This window comes from Octopus bimaculoides, chromosome 2, assembly GCF_046866305.1.
Source record: "Octopus bimaculoides isolate indiv1 chromosome 2, ASM4686630v1, whole genome shotgun sequence".
Classification (NCBI taxonomy): domain Eukaryota; kingdom Metazoa; phylum Mollusca; class Cephalopoda; order Octopoda; family Octopodidae; genus Octopus; species Octopus bimaculoides.
In genome coordinates this window covers 70,204,500-70,226,910 of record NC_142929.1, presented here as the reverse complement: position 1 = coordinate 70,226,910, position 22,411 = coordinate 70,204,500, and the positions used below count along the sequence as shown (strand labels likewise).

The 22,411-nt window shown below is 37.2% G+C and overlaps 1 protein-coding gene across 3 annotated transcripts in view; it reads left to right on the top strand.

The window, feature by feature from the left end:
* The first annotated feature begins 9,479 nt into the window (after window positions 1–9,479).
* The window catches only part of LOC106871801 (galactose-1-phosphate uridylyltransferase), a 76,990-nt gene continuing 64,058 nt past the window's right edge, over window positions 9,480–22,411 (top strand). Inside the window, exon 1 of one of the 3 annotated variants that reach the window (XM_089346961.1) lies at window positions 9,480–9,642. In XM_089346961.1, coding sequence (XP_089203087.1) covers window positions 9,621–9,642 — 22 coding nt within the window. In that variant the 5' untranslated portion in view covers window positions 9,480–9,620. The remainder of the gene's footprint in view (window positions 9,643–22,411) is intronic. The other 2 variants (XM_052978201.2, XM_052978202.2) reach the window with 2 other exon arrangements.

The window sequence follows — 22,411 nt, the reverse complement described above, 5'->3', positions numbered from 1 at the left end:
TCTGAGTTCAAATTCCACTGAGGTTGACTCTGCCTTTCATCCTTTCAGGGTCAATAAAATAAAGTACCAGTTGAACACTAGGGTCAATGTAATCAACTTACCCCTTCTCTGGCTAGGGTCGATGTAATTGACTTACCCTCTCCCTGTGTCAAAATTTGAAACCAACATTACATTATCACATGACCATTTCTATGCAATTTAATATCATGAAATAACTGATAATAAGAGAATAAAGTGCTGATTTAGATAAACACCCCCATGGCTGATGTGAGATTTTTTATTGACATATGTAAATGAAGATTAGTGATATCTTAACCAAGTTTACAAATCTCAATATCATGTTTTTATCTATAAACAAGGGTATCTCAATAACTGATTAAAAATTAATATTAGGCATGATTAAGGTGGTGAACTGGCAGAATCAATATTAGGACAATGGGCAAAATGCTGGGGTCAATATAACTGACTTAACTACCCCCCTTAAATAGCTGGCCTTGCGCCAAAAATTTAAAACCAATATTAGATGTGATTATTACAAATTTTAGTTTACTGCATTGGCAGTTGACTAAAATCTGTAATAATCATGTTTGTGGCATTTAGTTTTGTCTCTCTAAACTACAAGAATATCGAACTGAGTACCTAACAGTATTTCTTTTGGCTTTTTGCTTTCTAAGTTCAAATCCTGCCATAGCCTACTGGCTGGTAGAATTACTCCATCATCTGGTTTAACACCTTGCCTTACCTGGAACATTGAGTACCACTAAGAGGGTGCACTCTGTTGCACGCTTTAAGGCCAGGTCTGTAGTTTAAGAATACCTTCTTCCCTTCTTTCTAACAATCCCAGAGGCCTTGTAAAGAATCATAGGTATTGCTCCCTCTTAATTAAAAGATGAAAATAAAATAACTAGCAATATTTAGATATATATTGAAGGCAGCAAGCTGACAGAATCATTAGCACACTGGACAAAATGCTTTACATCTGCCTCTATGTTTTGGGTTCAAATACTGCCAGGGTCAACTTTTGCCTTTCATCCTCTCAGTGTCAATAAAATAAGTACTAGTTGAGCACTGGGATTGATGTAATCGACTCAGCCCCTCCCCCGAAACTGCTGGCTTTGTGCCAAAATTTGAAACCGATATTTAAATATATCTCTCCTTTCTTAATTCAAGTCTGCCATGATAAAATCAAATACTATCATAGTAATATATTGAATCCTATTCTTTATGAGAATTGATCTTATGTCTAGACCAAAGAAACCAATATCAGAAAATAGAGAGAACTTGCTTAAAGTGTTAAGGCAATGTAGAGCAATTTCATTATCCATTTCAAATAAAAAAAAAACAAGGTATGCATGAATTTTTGCCTGGTTAAAAAGTTTCTTTCCAAATCACATAGTTTTGTGTTCACTCCCACTGTGCTGCACTTTGGACAATTCTCAGTGTCTCCTACTACAGCTCCAAACAAACTAAAGCTCTGTGAATGAATTTAGTAACCAGAAATTCAAAGAGGCCTATTGTGTGTGTGTGCATACATATTTTGTGTTTATGTTTGTCCCCCACTGATTGACAGCTGGGTTTGTTTATATCCCTATAATGGAGCAGTTTGGTGAAAGAGAATGATAGAGTAAGTGCCAGACTTAAAATAAATACCGAGATCAGTTTGTTCAACTTGTGCAATAGAGACATTAGTCTCTCTCTATCACCTTTCAACATAATTATATATGAAGAAACAGTAGAACAATTAACAACATAATAAAAATAAGTTTTATTCTTTGATGATGCTTGGTTTTACAAATACTATGTCATTCAGCTTAGCAGCCGCTGATTGTTTTGTAATCGGTATTGGAAGGTTAAGAGCTTCCTTGATGCATGCCAGAGGAGCAAGTAGCTATCACATTGATGGCATCGTGGTGAAGAGTGCTTTGTTGAGGAGCAAGGTGTTGTCACGTCGAAGGTGTCATGCTCAAGAGGCTTAGAAAGTGAAACAAACTCTTTAAGTACTAGTTTTACTACGCATGCGCACTCAAGGGGCTTCCTCAATGGCGGCTATAATTTCGCGCCACTACAAACTAACCCTTCAAGCCATTGCTCCAGTATGACTACAGTCCAATGAGAAAAGAATAAAAGACAAGAATGAGTTAAAGAGTAACTTTTCATGATTTTTTCTAGTGACTTTAAACCAGTGACTTTCTTATGAGAATGCATGATATGTAATCCATCTTTATCTTTTATCACTTATCTTTTGCTTGTTTCAGTCATTAGGCTGTGACCATTTTGGGACACCACCTTGAAGCATTCTAGTCAAGTGAATTGACCCAGTACTTCTTTATTTTTTAAAGCTTGATACTTATTGTATCAGTCTCTTTTGCCAAATTGCTAAGTTACAGTAATATAAACACATCAACACTTGGTGTCAAGTGGTGGTGGGAGACAAACATGGACCCAAAATCATATACACATATATGTATGTGTATATATATGTATATATATATATATATATATATATATATATACACATACATATGCACACACACACACACACACATGATGGGTTTCTTTCAGTTTCTCTACCAAATCCACTCACAAAGCTTTGGTCAGCCTGAAGCTATAATAGAAGACACTTGCCCAAGGAGTCATGCAGTGGGACTGAACCCAGAACCATGTGGTTGGGAGGCAAATTTCATACCACACAGCCACACCTAAGATATAGTGTTATAAAATTATTATTGAACCCTAGGACTCCTATGGCCTGTTACCCAGTTTCCATGGGATATAAGTGATTGAGATCACAACATTCTCCCTGAATGGGATGCTAATCCAGTCAGTTACATTGAACTCAGTACATAACTTGTATGATATTTTATTAACCCCTAAGAAATAGAAAGCAAAGTTGACATCAGCAGTGTCTGAACTCAGAACACAAAATGCCAGAAGAAATGTTGCAAAGCATTTTGCTTGATGTAGTAATGATTCTGCCAGCTCAGTGCCTTAAAATATATAAATGGATGCAAGTAAAAGCATCAGATTCCAATATAAATCTTTCATTTTTAACAGAGTCTACTGGAAGGAGGGTGCAGACATGTTATATGTACCCTGCTGTGTTTTCGAAATTGCATGTTCTTGCTCTAAGTACCAAGAGTCACTTCTGTTTTAAATAATAATGAACTAGCAGTCGTAGCATTCATACTTTCCCCAAGTGCATTACAGGATTAGCCTCTGGGAAGTAAACATAGGTTGCAAACTTGGTTTGTTGGTAATTCAACTATGTTTTGGATTAGTCACCAGATAAACAGCAAAAGATTTTGTACTTTAAAAGTGCAAGGTTTGATCAATAAGTATGCAGACTGCTGCCATAGTAATGAAGCTAAAGCAATCAGAGTAAAGCCGCTTGGCAAAGATTCACCTTAAACTCTGCTCTGTGTGTGTACTAAGTTTCAGCATTCTAGCTCACTTTTACTGTTTACAGCAGTGCTTTGAAGGAAGGTGTGTAGCGCGTGATCGTCACATTGACCATAACAGAAAAAGTTGTCCTCGCAATTCCTGCTCAGAGGCTTACGCAAAGTTGCAGAAAGTATATGGAGAGGAGTGTATGAGCTGTACACAAGTGGTTCAGACATTTCACTGAAAGATGTCAATTGTGACGAACGTTCTGGGAAACCCACAACCTGCAGAACTGAGTAAGACATCATAGATGTGTGTACAGCTATGAAGGGAAATCATTGAATCACCATCTGTGAGTTATCAGAGGATGTGCAGATTAGTTACAGTTCAGTTTAGTCCATTATCCCAGAAGATGTGGGTAAGAGATGCATGTCTGCCAAGTTTGTGCCAAAACTGCTTTCAGCTAACCAAAAAGACACTCATGTTTCAGTTGCACAAGATTTCCTTGATTGTGTCAAGAACGATGAAAACATTTTGAAAACTTTGCATAGGCCTCTGAGCAGGTATTACCAAGCTTTTGGCAAAATTTGATGCAGATTCTCTGCTCAATTTTCTCTGTTATAGTCAATGCAATGATCACACGCTACACACCTTCCTTCCAAGCACTGCTGTAAACAAGAGAAGTGAGCTAGAATGTTAAAACTTAGTGTGAAGGCACAGCAGAGTTTAAGGTCAATCTGTACCATGCAGCATCACTCTGGATGCTCTAGCTTCATTACTAATGACAACAGTCCGGATACTTATTGATCAGACCACGTATATATTAAAATAAAGCAAAAGTGAGGAATCTCCTACACTGCAAATGTTATTTATTTTTTAAAGAATTATTTATAAATAACAACTGAATTGGGAAATACTTTTATACATGTAATGCACATGAGTATTTTATATAACAAGCACATTATTTTAAATACAACCATATGTACAAAATGTGTGTGTGTGTGTGTCTGTGTACAAGCGTGTAAACATTGTGTATACATACACACACACACCCATATGTGTGTGTGTTTGTAAATCAATGCATATTAATATGTATATATGTGTACACACACACACACACATACATAAACATGCATTTATATACATTTGTACTTTGAGAAAATAACTTGGCTTCTTACCCACAGAATAATTTGGCAACTTCATTTCCATGTCATATATTCAATTTCTTAATCACATGTTTTACAATGTGCTTCGAACAAAAGTTTTAGTGAGAATTTTTAAATGTACTGTTTTTGTTTTTCTTCTTTTCATTAGACATCTTAAACACTACAAACAATGAGGGTTTGATTCAATGAACTATCCCTTTTGTTCTGTAGAGTTCTTTTAAACATTTTTACTTAAGACTATCTTCCTTGTTTCAATTCTTCTTATCCTTATATTTATATACACAGGCATTCACATGTCTGTGGAAGTGTGTGTGTTATATAATAAGAAATCTATTTTGTTCCAGGACACCGTTATCACAAAAATTAATTACTACCATAACTAAAATAAATGTATTTAAGGAGAGTTTGTTCCAAACATCAACCAAGTCTGTAAAGTTACTCTCCAAGCAATGTCATCATCATTTTAAGTTCACTTCCTATGCTTACATAGGGGGGAGGAGTACAGAATGAATCAGTTTTTATTCAGAGTTGCTGCTGTCCTAAACATGGTTTCAATGGCTAGATGTCCTTCCTGTCATCAACCACTTTACAGAGTGAACTGGGTACATTTTATCAGGACACCAGCACTAGAGAATTTGTCATGTCCTTGACAAGACAACATGGAGGGTTCTTTCCTCTTAACCTAGCATTGTCTCCACATTTTTTGCAACCACTTTACAGAGTAATAAGTAATATTTCCATGCCAAGAAGGCAGCAAGCTGGCAGAAACTTTAGCACGTTAGGCGAGATGCTTAGCAGTATCTCGTCTGTCTTTACGTTCTGAGTTCAAATTCCACCAAAGTTGACTTTGCTTTTCATCCTTTTGGGGGTCAATAAATTAAGTCCCAGTTGCATACTGGGGTTGATATAATTGACTGGCCCCCTCCCTAAAAATTTCAGACCTTTATGCCTAGAGTAGAAAAAAATATTCTTGTTTTTCTCTTCTTTGTGGTGTCCTCAGTTGTTGTATACCCATATGTATGGGTATACAACAACTGAAGATACCCCAACGTCGCTTGACAACCGATGCTGGTATGTTTGCGTCCCTGTAACTTAGCAGTTCGGCCAAAGATACCGATAGAATAAGTACTAGGCTTACAAAGAATAAGTCCTGGGGTTGATTTGCTTGACTAAAGGCGGTGATCCAGCATGGCCACAGTCAAATGACTGAAACAAGTAAAAGAGTAAAGAGTATGTATATGTGTGTGTATGTATATATATATATATATGTATGTATGTATGTATATATGTATATATACATATGTATGTATGTATATATATATATATATTTACATAGATATATGTATCTATATATCTACACATACATATGTATACGCACACAGATGCACATATGCTGTTCTAAAAATATATAGAGATAATGTGTTTAGGTTTTAAAATCTGAAGTACTGTTGGTCCCTAGAATTTCTGATAAAACTATTGGAAATGAATTCATCTGAGAATGCACCTTGTGATAGACAAGTCACCTATTCATTGGACGGGTGTAGGGCATTTTTCTCTCACTTGAGTTATGCCATGAAGTCAGAGATAAGCATCAGTGCTTAAAACTACCCGGGACTTTGGAGATATTTACATTACATTACCTTTATATTGGACAAAAAGGAAGATGATGGAAAGCTTGAGATTGGGTGATCACTGAAAAAGATGATGGAAAGAGGTTGTGCCTCTTACTGTGCACTTATAAACCTCATAAACTATAGACTATGGTCGACTGATTGACTTTTTTTTTTAGTTCAGCCATTTGTTCACATTGATTTGTGGCTGTAAACTTTCATAGAATTAGAATGTGTTACATTACGAGAATTTTTTTTATTGATCTATGAAATGTTATGAAGTAAATATTTAATATTCTAATTAAAATGTAGGCTGCTTTCTATAATTATTATTATTTAACTAAAAGTGCAACAGAGGCAAAATGGCTGGTAGACCTGTAGTGGATTGTTTGCTCACGTACTCTTAATTTAAATGGGTGCTGGCATGGCTATGTGGTTAAAATGTTTGCTTCCCAACTACCTGGTTTTTCTTATGATTCCAGACTACCCTATGGCACCTTGGAAAATGTATCTTCTACTATTGGCCAGGGGTTGGCCATAGCATTGCATGTAAAATTTGGTTGATAAAAACTGTTTAGAAACTTGTTGATGGAACTATTCCTGTTTTGGGGGTAGCAGACTAAAACTGACCATCTTTAACACCATCACCTCATAGATGGGTGCCATTAACAGACTGATCTGTTACTAACATTTGAATTAGCTTTCATCATAACTAGCATATAAATATTGTAGCAAACTGTTTACTCGTAGATTCCAACCCACTTCTTTTCTCCTGGAGTAACAGCTTCAGGCCACGTCTCCTTTGCCATAGAAAGGTCTTATGGCATCACTGCTGATCCTTATCTTCACTGCCATCATGTGGAAGAGGATAGCAACAACAGAGAAATATACTTTTACATGATTGCCGAAATAGCTTGTTGTGCGAGGGAACTGTAATGCAGGGAAATAAGAAACAATTTGCCTGCCTTCTCATCATTTTGCCATCCAGCTGTACTCTATCCAAAACTCATGCCCAACCTATGCACTAACAACAGCAGCTGCTAGTGCCCATCCCTATCAGCTCACTTGCCTTACATCCATTTGTCATGAGCACCCAAAGCAAAAGAGAGCTGACCCGTGGTCTTCCTTCCCTCACTTCTTTTCTCACCCTTCCTGTTCTGGTCAAGCTCCTTGACTCTTGTCATCACAACCCTTTCCTTCCAGCTCATCTCAACCCCATGCTTCTATACAAAATTAACCAACTTGCCATCAGTGTCCACTTCAATGCAAATGCTAGCACTCTTTATTCCTTCCTTCTGCACTCAAGCATCTCAACATGCAACTGAGACACCTCATACAAAATGTGCGCTGACCACTCCATGAACAGTAACTTTAAAAACATCTTCCATTGGGGTCATACCAATCTTGTTTCTTTCAATAGCATAAAGACACAATTACTACACACCTCAAGAAAACATTATCCCGCATCCACCCTTTTAAACATCAAAAGAATGTACCTCAAGTCTCACCATCCGGAAAATATCATCCCACTCTCAACACCAAACAACACAACTCTTGTACTGTAAAAGATGCCTTCATGGACTGCATGGCCCTCGGGCTTTCTCACCTTTCAAACTCCTCCAAATCTATCACCGCCCATCTCACCAAACTCCATACCATATATATACCTACATCAATTATGAATACCTTGGTTGCTTCAAACCAATGAAACAACTGGTTTTAAGAATGTCTCTTCCATTACACTCAGATATTGATTCTATATTCTTCAAACTTTTCAGCCTGTTACTATCTATGAAGATATGTGCTGGCCTTTGGAAACATATTTTAGTTCTCATGAAACGTAAACCTTCTCAGCCAACTAATGTCCCAAGGTAGTCACTTCTAAAATCTCTAAGATAATGGAGACAATCCTTTACAATGATGTTGTCCTCTCTCTCTCTCTCCTTATTGACCATCTGTATGGATTCCATAGAGCCAGATCCATTGGGGACCTATTATCTCATGTAGCTTACCAGTAAGCTTTAACTTTAGAGAAGTTCATTAAAAGCATTGCCATCACCCGCAGCATGGCAAAATTTACAACAATATATCAGTAGTTGGACTGGTAGCTTCCTATCCATCACAGAATGTATTGACAGAGCTCTTTCAATTAATTCTAGTGTACCCCAGGGTTTTGTTTTTTTCCCTATTCTTTTTCTTCTATAAATCAATGATCACTTCCTTGCCATTACATCCACCCTTGTACACTTATGTACAGATGATACGACCCTTCATTCTTTCTTAGCTTACACGAAGCATATGTTATCCATCTACAATCTAGACACCACATTTCAAACCTGCACTGATTCCTTGAACAAACACTTGAAAACATCCTCCAGTAAGACCTTGTCAATATTAACTCTTTTAACGGCAAAAAGTTCAAGCATTATACATTTCAAGAAAATGCTATCACACCCACCCAAACAAAAGCAGCACTCATCTAGAACCCTGACTGTTGCTCCAAATGCTAGGCCCCAAAGTAACTTAGGACCTCATATGGCAAACCATATCCTTAACTTAGCAAGGACTGTATGTCAAAAACTGACCCTACTTTTCAGGGCCAGAGAATATTTCAACACCCAACATTTGCTGTTACCATACAAAGCTTTCCACAATAGAAGATTGACCCCACCCCCACCTGAGACAGTGATGATGCTACACACATTTCGTCTAGAGAAAACCACTCCATTGCCTGGCATAAAATCACTCACAGACTCACTTCCGCCCCTCTTTTATAGATGTGCGGTCACCTTCCATTACTTTTTTAATGTTGCTATAATGACCTCAGTTTCTCAGAGTTGGTTGGTTTCGTACCACTCAGGGGTGAAGGTAAAGAATACGCACACCCGGTGTTTAAGGTTAGGGTTACGCCGAAAACGGTTGGTATGCGTATTCTTTACCTCCTCCCCACTTAGGTACTCTCAATCAATCCACTCAAATCTCTTCTTCTCATCACCCTTGTTGTGTCCAACCCTGCACTAATCACGATACCCAATTCCTTCTCTCCAGAATTTCGTCCATCTGGAATCCCCTCGTTGCTTATGTCTTTTCATAAGTGTCGACATGCAACAGTTTACACAAAACATTCATTGTATCAAAATCACAGGCCTCATAGCAATGGGCATTACCCTCCCTACAGACTAACAATTAAAAAAATAACAAAAAAAAAAAACACTCTCCATTACTTTACTTTCACTACTATGTTCTTCCGCCTGGTAAACATACTTTTAGGAAGGTATACACTTTTCCCATATCATTGTAACAGAGCCGCTACAAATCTGTCAGTCTAAAAATAGTCTTGAATTTCCGGAAGTGTATCTGGCAAGTTACCCTGGGAATATTATTAACTCGCCGCGTGTTTTTATGATGCTTTTTGCGAGAAAGTCGAATTTTGTTTTTGTAAAGAATAAACTTTGAAAGAATCATGGAAACATTTGATCCCAATGGTCAGTATCTTGGTAGTTATTTTGCAATTATACCATTAATAAAGTAGTCTTTGAAAACACATTTAGCCTGACACATTAAGCTATATGTATTTTAAAGTAGACTGACGAAGAAACATGTCACATAGCTATATTTTCTGACATTGTCTATGTTTATATTTATATTTATAGCTGTATTATTTTATGCCTAAACGCATCGTCGAGAAGTACGCGGTCTGAAGCAGCATAAAATAAAATAAGAACATTATATTTATTTTCTTTCTTTCTCTCTCTCGGACGGACAGATAAAAAGAGGCATTATAATTAGACTAGATAGGGTATAATTACAGGTGCTCCTCTCCTGTCTTTATTTCCTAATAACTTACTGAGAAATGCTTATTTTTTTCTAAGTAAATTTTACGAAGATAGGTTTTCAAGTGTGTAAATTTGAGAATGTGTCGATAATATTTTTTGTTGATGAATTTCAGGTCATTTTCTGTACCTATCTCGGCCTTCTTTCCTTTAACTTTCTTTAAAATACATAGTTTTAAATGAAATTTTGTAGAAATCCGTTTTCGAAAAAGCATTTCGCGTTATGTTGAAGTTTCTAACATAAATCCGAGGAAAAAAGAAATTAAGAAAGGCTAATGTTACAAAATTGTTTATGAAATCGAGGTCGGGAGAGGAATGATCTAATTCTCTATCCTGTATTTTTTTTTCTAAATTTTATCAACATAATCGTAATCTACATAATCACAAACATATTTTCAAAATCTCATCAAAAATAGGTGTAATGAGGATCCAAGTTGGGGCACCAAACTGTAGTTATGCCTCAGGTAGCTTAATCTCTTTGTCTCTGTTTCTCTCCTTTCTCTCCCCCTCTCTCTATATCTATCTGTCTATCTATCTCTAAGTCTCTAGCTATGTCTGCCTGTAAGTGTAGTAAAATATATTCATATGTATTTCATATAGTGCTAACATTACCTGATATGCAATTTGATATATCGGGTTCAGTGGATACACTTATTTATGCAAAGCTGGAAGCCTACTGTGAGTTTCACCCTAGGCAGGGCTGTTCATGACTGTAAGCAGGAGAGATATGTTTGAGTACATATACAGCAAAATGTTTATATGCATGACACAAACTCAAGACTAGGCTGTCACTTTTTTGCACTATAAACATTTAAATGGCTCCGAGGAAATGTTGCATGAGCACTCAGCTGTTGGATACCCACTTGCGTGGAGCAGAAACACCTGTAGGCTAAGAAAGTGATTATAGTCCATGAGCCATGTCAGCTAGCGGTACCATCTGGGGTGAATACACCTAAGTGGTATTGAAATGTTTATAGGGGCACTCTGTGATAGCTCTTTCAGCTTGGTAGCTTTACTCTTTTACTTGTTTCAGTCATTTGACTGTGGCCATGCTGGGGCACCGCCTTTTTTTAGTCGAGCAAATTGACCCCAGGACTTATTCTTTGTAAGCCTAGTACTTATTCTATCAGTCTCTTTTTGCTGAATCGCTGAGTTACGGGGACGTAAACACACCAGCCTCGTTTGTCAAGCAAAGTTGGGGGGACAAACACAGACACACAAACATATACACACATACATATATATATATATATATATATATATATATATATATATATATATATATATATATATATATATATACACATATATATGACGGGCTTCTTTCAGTTTCCGTCTACCAAATCCACTCACAAGGCTTTGGTCGGCCCGAGGCTATAGTAGAAGACACTTGCCCAAGGTGCCACACAGTGGGACTGAACCCAGAACCATGTGGTTGGTAAGCAAGCTACTTACCACACAGCCCAGATTTATGAAATATCACCAATATTCATACTGAAGTACTTCTGTGCGTGATGATTACAACACATATGACATTGTTCACACATCTAGCAGAAATTAGAATGACTAGAACAAGCTCCTCGTATACCCAGACAGTCTTTCCATGGATGATCTTGTCAAAAAACACCACAGACTGGATCAAGAGCTGTGAGAATTAAAGACAATTCTGTCTGAAGATTCTCTAGCCAAAGCAGTAGTGCAGCTAAGACAGCAGATGAAGAAACAAGACCTCAGTCAAACATGACTACCAAGCACTGAGCAAAATGCCATTCCCGACACTGTTACCAAATTTCTCTATTCCTTGCTGACTGGAGAAAATGAGTGTACAAATCCCTTAGAAAGGGTCAAGTGTCTTGTTACTTCGTTTGGAAGTGACCTGCTGTTTGCTGTTACCTGTGGCAAAACAAAGCCACCAAAGCATATACTTCTACCATATGCTGTGAAGTCTCTTACAGGAAACATCGAACTGATATGGACACTGAATCACTTTGGACACAGTCTTACTCACCGCTTGAAGAGATAGACACAGTCCTTTGTGTCCAGAAGTTGGAAGTTTCAGAAAACGGTACACTATTGCCTGAAAACATCTACCCAGGTGTATTCACAACTGTGGCTTCGGATAATATTGATTGCCTTGAAGAGACTCCTGGTGGTGGAGGCACCTCCCACAGAGTCAACGGCATTGCTACCCAGCCCAGAGTTTCAGGGCCCATGCCACAGAGTGTTGTGTCTGTAGTTACCAAGTCCAAGAAAAGAAGCATTAGTCCTCCTCCATTGCTGCAACCAATCTATGATGTTGGGCAGCGAGCTGGACCACCCAAGACTGAGACACTAGAAATCGACAGTGACCAACAGGTCAAAAATGTAAAAAGGAAGAACTATGTTTGGATTTTGACTCAAATGTCTGACCCAGGGAACCAGACAACAAGCAGCTGGACATGATTCAACATCCAGACCTGCAACAATGTCACAGTTGTCCAGTACACAGTGAGCTACCTGCCAACTATCAATGCTCCTGCAACAGACATGTCCACTGTGAATAAAATACTAGAACAAACTACTCAAATCATGGATTTGTGGCAGCTTAGCAAGATAGTTTGTGTGTTTGACCAAGCGCTGTATGCCAAGGCGGCTGAAATAGTGAAGGAAAAAGACAAGTATAGGAACATAATAATCAGAATGAGAGTTTACCACACAATTAGCAATCTCCTTTCTATCGTTGGTAAGCAGTTTCATGATGCAGGGATCAGGGATATGTGTGTTGAATCAGGTATCACTGCAGATGGATCAGTGGCTGAGATCATGGACGGTCACAAGTACAACTGTGCAGTCACGGTACACAAGCTTGTGTATAAAGCATTAATGTGGCTTGCCTGGAAAGGGTTTCTCCCATGGATAGAGGACAATCATGCAGAAGATGTACCTCACCTAGCAGAAACATTGAAGGTCATAGGCTACTTTCAAAGCAGTGTCAGTCAGATGTCCCTCCAAGAAGTTCTTGGAAATGAAACCTGCACAAGGATCTTGGAGCTATTTCACGCCTACCTTGAATCCCTTAGATGCATGTACAGTCTGTCGGCTTTCTGGATGTCATATATAGACATAGTGGAGATCAAGTTTGGTCTAATACAAGCTTCTGCAGAAGGCGACTGGATCCTCCATCTTGCCTCCATCCAAAAGATGATCCCATGGTGTTTTGCCTATGACAAGGTGAACTATGCTTGATTCCTGACTTACTGCTATGCAATGATATCCCAACTCCACATTGAACATCCTGAAGTCCATGCACACTTCATGAATGGTGGTTTCACAGTCCAGATTGGAGAACAAAATCCATTTGGATGTATACCAGTGGACCAAACAATCGAAGAGATGATTAACAAGGACACCTAAACTCATGGCGGCATGAAAGGATTCAGTCTGAAAGCTGGAGCAGTGGCTAGGTTCTTTTTAATCTTAGAGTATCGCAGCTCATACTTGTGGCAACTGAGAGATATAACAAATGGAGGAAAACACAAGTCCTTGAGCCACCCTGACCTCAATCAGTCAAGGATCAAGAAAGATGAAGCGAATATCCAATCCCTGGAAACTTTCTTGGACATCAGAAAGGAACCACACACTCATTGTGTATGTTCAATTACTTTGAATATTGATTTTTTGTGTGTCCTATTTCTAATTTTTTCAGACACTATCACTTTTATACTTTATTTGACATGTGAGTAGAACTCATGTCTGGAAATCTCGTGACATATTTCCATTGTTGAAAAAAATCCATAATAGGGCCCTTCCAGTGGATCCTTCTATCTACTACATGTTACTAATATTTTATTCAAATAACCCATACCACCTGCAGATTTTAGTGAAGCGATCAATATTTGATTCTCATGATCAGCTGGACTAATTCTACATTTCGCTACTCACAGTTTTGGAAATTTTGAATTTAGATTATTTTAAAACAATAAGTTGGTGTCATACAACCAGAGGTGCACTTAGTTTGATATGAAATAAATTAAAATAAGTATTTCTTTGGATTACAAGACCTCCTAATATAACTGCTGAACTCCAGAAGAAAGTTAATGTCCTGACCACAGTTCCATTAATGGAGTAGACAAAAAAAAGGTTGGGTAAACAGTACATATTTCATAATCAAATAAGATTCATAACAGTTGAATCATTAACTTAGCCCCCTGAACTAAGTACCCTGAAAATAAAATATGTCAAGTGCAAATAACCTTCAGATATCTACTGACAGTTTCTGCTTTAACCACGCATATTGGGAGTATAGTTTTAAATATCAGTAAAAGGAGTGATCATATTTTAATCTGATGCAGTTTTCTACTGAAGTTAGCCGACCCCACATCATCAGTGACATTAATCACACCAATAATTTAACTGCAAGTCAGATGACATGCAAATATCTCACAAACCTAGAAATGACTTAAATCTTTACTGTCATGTTTGGTATGACGAAAGAAGTTATTGGAATTAGCTCATGCATGACAATCACTCCCACTCCAATGTTTTCAATGTCTCTTGGCAGAGAAAGTACTCAGTTCAAAATATCTTAAACAACTCAGAATATATGTCGGTTATCACTCACACCTTCAAAATATATCTCGGTGTGGTAAACTTGTTGAATGACATTTAAAATTAACTGTCATCTGACAATGCAGTAATTCAAATTTTTATATCACTAAAGTATAAATATATAAAATATAATTATTCATTTAATCTGTAACAAAATGTAAAGAAGGCACAGTTTTGGAATAAACAACAACCCTCCCTCCCTCCCTCCCACTGAAACTCTTAATTTATCTTTACTTCTTTACTCCCACCCCACCCCTAGCATTTGATGGAGTCAATTTTTCATACATTTTTAGTATTTATTATACCAGTGCACCTTCCACACAAAGCCTATTTTCTCAGTTAACCTTCCTCTGATATTGCTGCACCTCTTATGTGTCCATAGCTTGCACCGGGTACACCTTACAGAATTTCTGCCTACACTTTTATCATCATATATATATTTAATCTTATATATATCATCATCATCATCATCATCATCGTCGTCGTTTAACGTCCGCTTTCCATGCTCGCATGGGTTGGACGATTTGACTGAGGACTGGTGAAACCAGATGGCTACACCAGCCTCTAATCTGATTTGGCAGAGTTTCTACAGCTGGATGCCCTTCCTAACGCCAACCACTCTGAGAGTGTAGAGGGTGCTCTTACATGCCACCGGCATGAAGGCCAGTCAGGCGGTACTGGCAATTCAAAGAATAACCATATGCTTTAATAGCGAAATTTTACTCTCTCTTCTTCTGTGTCTATTATTAAGGATATTATGAGGAAATTGGGGAGACTTATTTGCATATTATTAATTGGACTAGCTGTCAAGAATGCATTATATGAAATCCCAATTCAAATTGAAACTGGTGTAATTGAATCCTCCTTTCTGTCCACAAAAATATTGTATATGATGACAGGATGTTTACAACTGTCCATTACATGTGGCACAAGGCCACAAATTTGAGGGTTTGGTTATAGTCAATTACATCAATCATAGCACGTTGGCTGCAAAAGGATGAAAACCATAGTTAACCTTGGCACTTTACTGATTCTGCAACCCACTGCCATTATAAGAGTATATTGAATTTTTAATGCTTTGTTACTTCCTTGTTTAATGTAATACTACTTTTTATTTATGTTTGTTTGTGTGTGAGGTGTATATGTATGTGGAGGAGTTTATGTATATATGTACACACACATATGTATGTATGTATGAATGTATATCAGTATCAGCAAGATAATCACTTTGTCTCTTAGAGACAGTGCATTGTGATAACGATTTATCTAACAAGAGAGAACTTGTTTGAGTATTGAACTGAATTATTTAATTGCAAAGTGTGTGGGAGTGTGTGTGTGTGGGGGAATGTGTGTGTGTGTGTGTGGGAGTGTGTGTGTGTGTGGTATGTGTGGGAGTCGCCGTGCAGTTGTGTAACATTTCTAATTTTCTAATGTTTATTTTGCAATATTTATTATTTTGAGTATTATTTATGAATGTATGGCATGAAACTGTACCTAGAAACTGAAACCTGCCAGCAGATCTGGCTTAAGAGCTCATCATTACTTTACAGAACTTGGCCTTGAATACTATATTTAATATTGATTTCTTACATAGATGCACAAGACTTATTAATTTTGTAACTGAAGTAATAGAGTTAACTTAATCAACCTAGCATTTTACTAGTGTTCATCGACCTAAACAAAATTCACATCGGTTTGCTGAGATGAGATTAAATACTATAAGGTATTTAGTCTTGTTTTGTACATCTCAGTTAATTATGGTGCATGTGTGTGGGTCTCTCTCTATTTAACCACACAAGCATGACTGCATGGTTAAGAAGCTTGCTTCCCAACCACATGCTTTTGGGTTCATTCCTACTGCCTAACACCTTTGGCAAGTATTATGTACCATAACCCTGGACTGATCAAATCTTTGTAAGTGAATCTGGCAGATGGAGACTGAGAGCCTTGTGTTTGTAGCAGTGATTTGAAACATATCTGCTAGATACTTGTCAGACATCACGTGTGAACCACTATAGTTTCATGTGATTGGTTTATGAATCGAGCAATCAGTGTGTGGCTGTAGCATGATATGATTTTCTCAAATGTTCTTCTTGTCCTCTATAAAAACTGTTTTGGCATTCAGTTCATTGGGTAGCAAAGAAGGCAGCTGAATTACTCCTGCTTCCACTCATGCCAAGTAGACAGTTCTGGACATCTGTGCAGACAACTCCTGGTTCTTCGACAAACTGAACTGAACATTCATGCACTGTCTCAGAAGTAACTTCTACAGATGCAGTTCAGTTTATCTCTCTCTCCCAGTCAGCAATTATTAATACCTTTACTGACCAGCTGAACACAAGCAACATACAATCTCAGCAATATTGGTGACACTTACTGTTCATCTTCACTCCAGTGACATTGGTGACCCCCAACTTAAGAAAAGTCCAAAAAAAAAAAAAATCATGAAATTGGTGACAACCGTTGTTCATCCTTTTGACATTTGATTATGTTCAACTTAGGAAAAAGGACAGTCAGCAAAAACTCACCTCAACAATAGTGACCTGACTCATCACCACTGCCAATAACAACAGGTGAAAGATCAAAGGGGGCAGATGTTGCAGCTCATAGCTTTTACTATCGCAACCCTGATCTCTTTAAGCTGTGACATTATAATGCTAGAGATGGGTTAGCTGTATCTTTTGTCTGTGCAAAATAATAGTCAAAACCAACCTTCAACTCTGAAGAAAGTCTTATCTTCCTTTGAATGTGTGATTTCAGAGTGAATTTTTATCAAGAATCATCTCAAGTACACTGTAACAACTAGTATGAGCTATTTGTTTAAAAATATTGTGCAACATATCACAAGACATGACAAGCCCAGATGGATTGTAATCAAATGACATTGTCAAGGAACCATTGTTCTAACACACACACACACACACACACACACACACACACACACACACACACACACACACACACACTCTCTCTCTCTCAGTCTCCATCTGCCAGATTCACTTACAAAGATTTGATCAGTCCAGGGTTATGGTACATATTACTTGCCAAAGGTGTTAGGCAGTAGGAATGAACCCAAAAGCATGTGGTTGGGAAGCAAGCTTCTTAACCATGCAGTCATGCTTGTGTGGTTAAATAGAGAGAGACCCACACACATGCACCATAATTAACTGAGATGTACAAAACAAGACTAAATACCTTATAGTATTTAATCTCATCTCAGCAAACCGATGTGAATTTTGTTTAGGTCGATGAACACTAGTAAAATGCTAGGTTGATTAAGTTAACTCTATTACTTCAGTTACAAAATTAATAAGTCTTGTGCATCTATGTAAGAAATCAATATTAAATATAGTATTCAAGGCCAAGTTCTGTAAAGTAATGATGAGCTCTTAAGCCAGATCTGCTGACAGGTTTCAGTTTCTAGGTACAGTTTCATGCCATACATTCATAAATAATACTCAAAATAACAAATATTGCAAAATAAACATTAGAAAATTAGAAATGTTACACAACTGCACGGCGACTCCCACACATACCACACACACACACACTCCCACACACACACACATTCCCACACACACACACACTCCCACACACTTTGCAATTAAATAATTCAGTTCAATACTCAAACAAGTTCTCTCTTGTTAGATAAATCGTTATCACAATGCACTGTCTCTAAGAGACAAAGTGATTATCTTGCTGATACTGATATACATTCATACATACATACATATGTGTGTGTACATATATACATAACTCCTCCACATACATATACACCTCACACACAAACAAACATAAATAAAAAGTAGTATTACATTAAACAAGGAAGTAACAAAGCATTAAAAATTCAATCTACTCTTATAATGGCAGTGGGTTGCAGAATCAGTAAAGTGCCAAGGTTAACTATGGTTTTCATCCTTTTGCAGCCAACGTGCTATGATTGATGTAATTGACTATAACCAAACCCTCAAATTTGTGGCCTTGTGCCACATGTAATGGACAGTTGTAAACATCCTGTCATCATATACAATATTTTTGTGGACAGAAAGGAGGATTCAATTACACCAGTTTCAATTTGAATTGGGATTTCATATAATGCATTCTTGACAGCCAGTCCAATTAATAATATGCAAATAAGTCTCCCCAATTTCCTCATAATATCCTTAATAATAGATACAGAAGAAGAGAGAGTAAAATTTCGCTATGGAAGCATATGGCTATTCTTTGAATTGCCAGTACCGCCTGACTGGCCTTCATGCCAGTGGCATGTAAGAGCACCCTCTACACTCTCAGAGTGGTTGGCGTTAGGAAGGGCATCCAGCTGTAGAAACTCTGCCAAATCAGATTAGAGGCTGGTGTAGCCATCTGGTTTCACCAGTCCTCAGTCAAATCGTCCAACCCATGCTAGCATGGAAAGCGGACGTTAAACGACGACGATGATGATGATGATGATGATGATATATATAAGATTAGATATATATATGATGATAAAAGTGTAGGCAGAAATTCTGTAAGGTGTACCCGGTGCAAGCTATGGACACATAAGAGGTGCAGCAATATCAGAGGAAGGTTAACTGAGAAAATAGGCTTTGTGTGGAAGGTGCACTGGTATAATAAATACTAAAAATGTATGAAAAATTGACTCCATCAAATGCTAAGGGTGAGGTGGGAGTAAAGAAGTAAAGATAAATTAAGAGTTTCAGTGGGAGGGAGGGAGGGAGGGTTGTTGTTTATTCCAAAACTGTGCCTTCTTTACATTTTGTTACAGATTAAATGAATAATTATATTTTATATATTTATACTTTAGTGATATAAAAATTTGAATTACTGCATTGTCAGATGACAGTTAATTTTAAATGTCATTCAACAAGTTTACCACACCGAGATATATTTTGAAGGTGTGAGTGATAACCGACATATATTCTGAGTTGTTTAAGATATTTTGAACTGAGTACTTTCTCTGCCAAGAGACATTGAAAACATTGGAGTGGGAGTGATTGTCATGCATGAGCTAATTCCAATAACTTCTTTCGTGATACCAAACATGACAGTAAAGATTTAAGTCATTTCTAGGTATGTGAGATATTTGCATGTCATCTGACTTGCAGTTAAATTATTGGTGTGATTAATGTCACTGATGATGTGGGGTCGGCTAACTTCAGTAGAAGACTGCATCAGATTAAAATATGATCACTCCTTTTACTGATATTTAAAACTATACTCCCAATATGCGTGGTTAAAGCAGAAACTGTCAGTAGATATCTGAAGGTTATTTGCACTTGACATATTTTATTATCAGGGTACTTAGTTCAGGGGGGCTAAGTTAATGATTCAACTGTTATGAATTTTATTTGATTATGAAATATGTACTGTTTACCCAACCTTTTTTTTTGTCTACTCCATTAATGGAACTGTGATCAGGACATTAACTTTCTTCTGGAGTTCAGCAATTATATTAGGAGGTCTTGTAATCCAAAGAAATACGTATTTTAATTTATTTCATATCAAACTAAGTGCACCTCTGGTTGTATGACACCAACTTATTGTTTTAAAATAATCTAAATTCAATATTTCCATCGACATTTTGTATTAGTTGTGTTCCAAACATCACCATCATCAAAATGATAATAATAATAATAATAATAATAATAATAATAATAAAATAATAATAATTATAATAATAATAATAATTTAACATCCACTTTCCGTGCTGGCATGGGTTGGATGCTTTGTCAGGGGGTGGTGAGCCAGGAGACTGCTCCAAGCTTCAATCCAATGTCTGTTCTGGCATGATTTCTACAGCCGGATACCCTTCTTAATACCTGCTAAACACAAAATAATAATAAAGTTTTTCTAATTTTACCAAACTCTTCATTATTTTCAAAATTGATTGAAATACAAGCAGTGTATTTCAACAGAATTATGGTAACAAAGGGATTGAAATATATAAATGATTGCCTGTGTTGTCTACCTGAATGTCTGTTTGTCTACGTCTCTGTCTGTCTGTCAGGCTGATCGTCTGTTCCAAGCTGAATGTATAGAAGTATACCTTTCCAGAGAGAAGGCTATAAACAATGCAATTTTTTCTGATACTTTTTACATTCTTTAAAAAAAAAGCACTTGATAAAAGTTATTGATTAGAAAAATAATTCATTTAAAGTAATTATTGAAATTAGTACATGGTTAAGAAGGTTTTCCTCCCGACCATATGGTCTTGGGTTCAGCCTCTTGGGTAAATGTCTTCTGCTTTAGCTCTTAGGTTTGGTAGATGACAGAATCTGAAAAAAGCTCACCATTATGTATGTGCGTGTGTGTGTGTGTGTGTGTGTGTGTGTGTACACTCTTGACTCAACATTATGTGATGGTTATAAATGGCCATCACTGTCCCTGAAGTACTGTGTTTTGTTTCCAGTCCTCTGTGGAAACATATGCTTGGCTATAGAAAATATTACCTTGCTTGGAAACTGGTGGGGGTGATGCATCAGAAAGGACATCTAGCTGCAGAAAATAAACCTCAATAGCATGGAAAAGTGGATACTAAAATGGGGATGATGAAAATGATGATGAATGAAAAAATGAAAAACAATTTCTGTCAGAAAATATATTGAAAAATATATGCTAAAGTTTTGTTATTTGTTCTATATTTGTGTATTTATTTGCACATTTTTATGTACCTCAATTTAAACCATCTCCTGAAATGCTAGGATGCAAACACAGTTCTGCATGAATCAAAAGGCATAGCATCTTGTTTGATGCTCTGACAAGTCTGACAATCCAATGCTCTGGATTGCTACTTTTTTTTTGATCCTGAGAGAAAGGATGAAAGGCAAAAGTTAATCTCAGCTGGATTTGAACTCAAAGCTCAGAAATTTATAATAAATATTGTGTGGTATTCTATCCAACACTCTTGCAAACTTTGACTATTTGTATGATTTTACAATTTGATTGGTGCTGATGATCCTAAGGTGAAGGACTTAAGATTGAATACAAATTAGTCAATCCATTGGGTTGGGGCCTCACTACAATAATGGGGACTGGTATGCCGTAAAACTTTAAGCAAAACACCCTGAAACATTGCACAATTTTTTCTGATTATCCCTGAAACCTACTGGCGTTTGGTGTGTGGAGCGTTCAATTGATGTCACTTGCAGAAGCAAGCTGTTTGCAAGTCTCTATATGTATGTATGCATCTCTGTCTGTCTGTCTGTCTGTCTGTCTCTTTCTTTCTTTTTCTCTCTCTCTCTCTCTCTCTCACACACACACACATATCAGTCATCATTGTCTTTCTTTAACATCCATGTTCCTTACTAGAATAAGTTGGACTGTTTGATAGGATCTGGTCCAAAGACTGCTTCATGCTCCAGTGTCTACTTTGTCATGGTTTCTAAGACTAGATGTTCTCCCTAATACCAACCACTTAACAATCGTTATCATTTTTTTTAATGTTCACCTTTCTGTGCTTGCATGGGTCAGATGATATTTATTGAAACAAATTTCTCTGGCTGGACATGTTTCCATGAAAGGACACCACTTGTCCAACTGTGTCACTTGTCTAGAACTATCATGTAATATCAAGACAAGGAGACACAGAATCTCTTTTTTGTGACAGGCTTCTTTCAATTTCCATCTACCAAATCCATGTGCAAAGCTTTGGTTGGTATAGGGTTATAGTAGATAATATTTGTCCAAATTTCCACACAGTAGGACTGAATATAATAACTATGTGTTTAGGAAACAAACTCCTTAACCACACATTCATACCTGCATCAAGGCACCATTGGCAATCCTCACCCCTACATCTACCCTTCAACCTTACCTAATCCTTACAGACGAT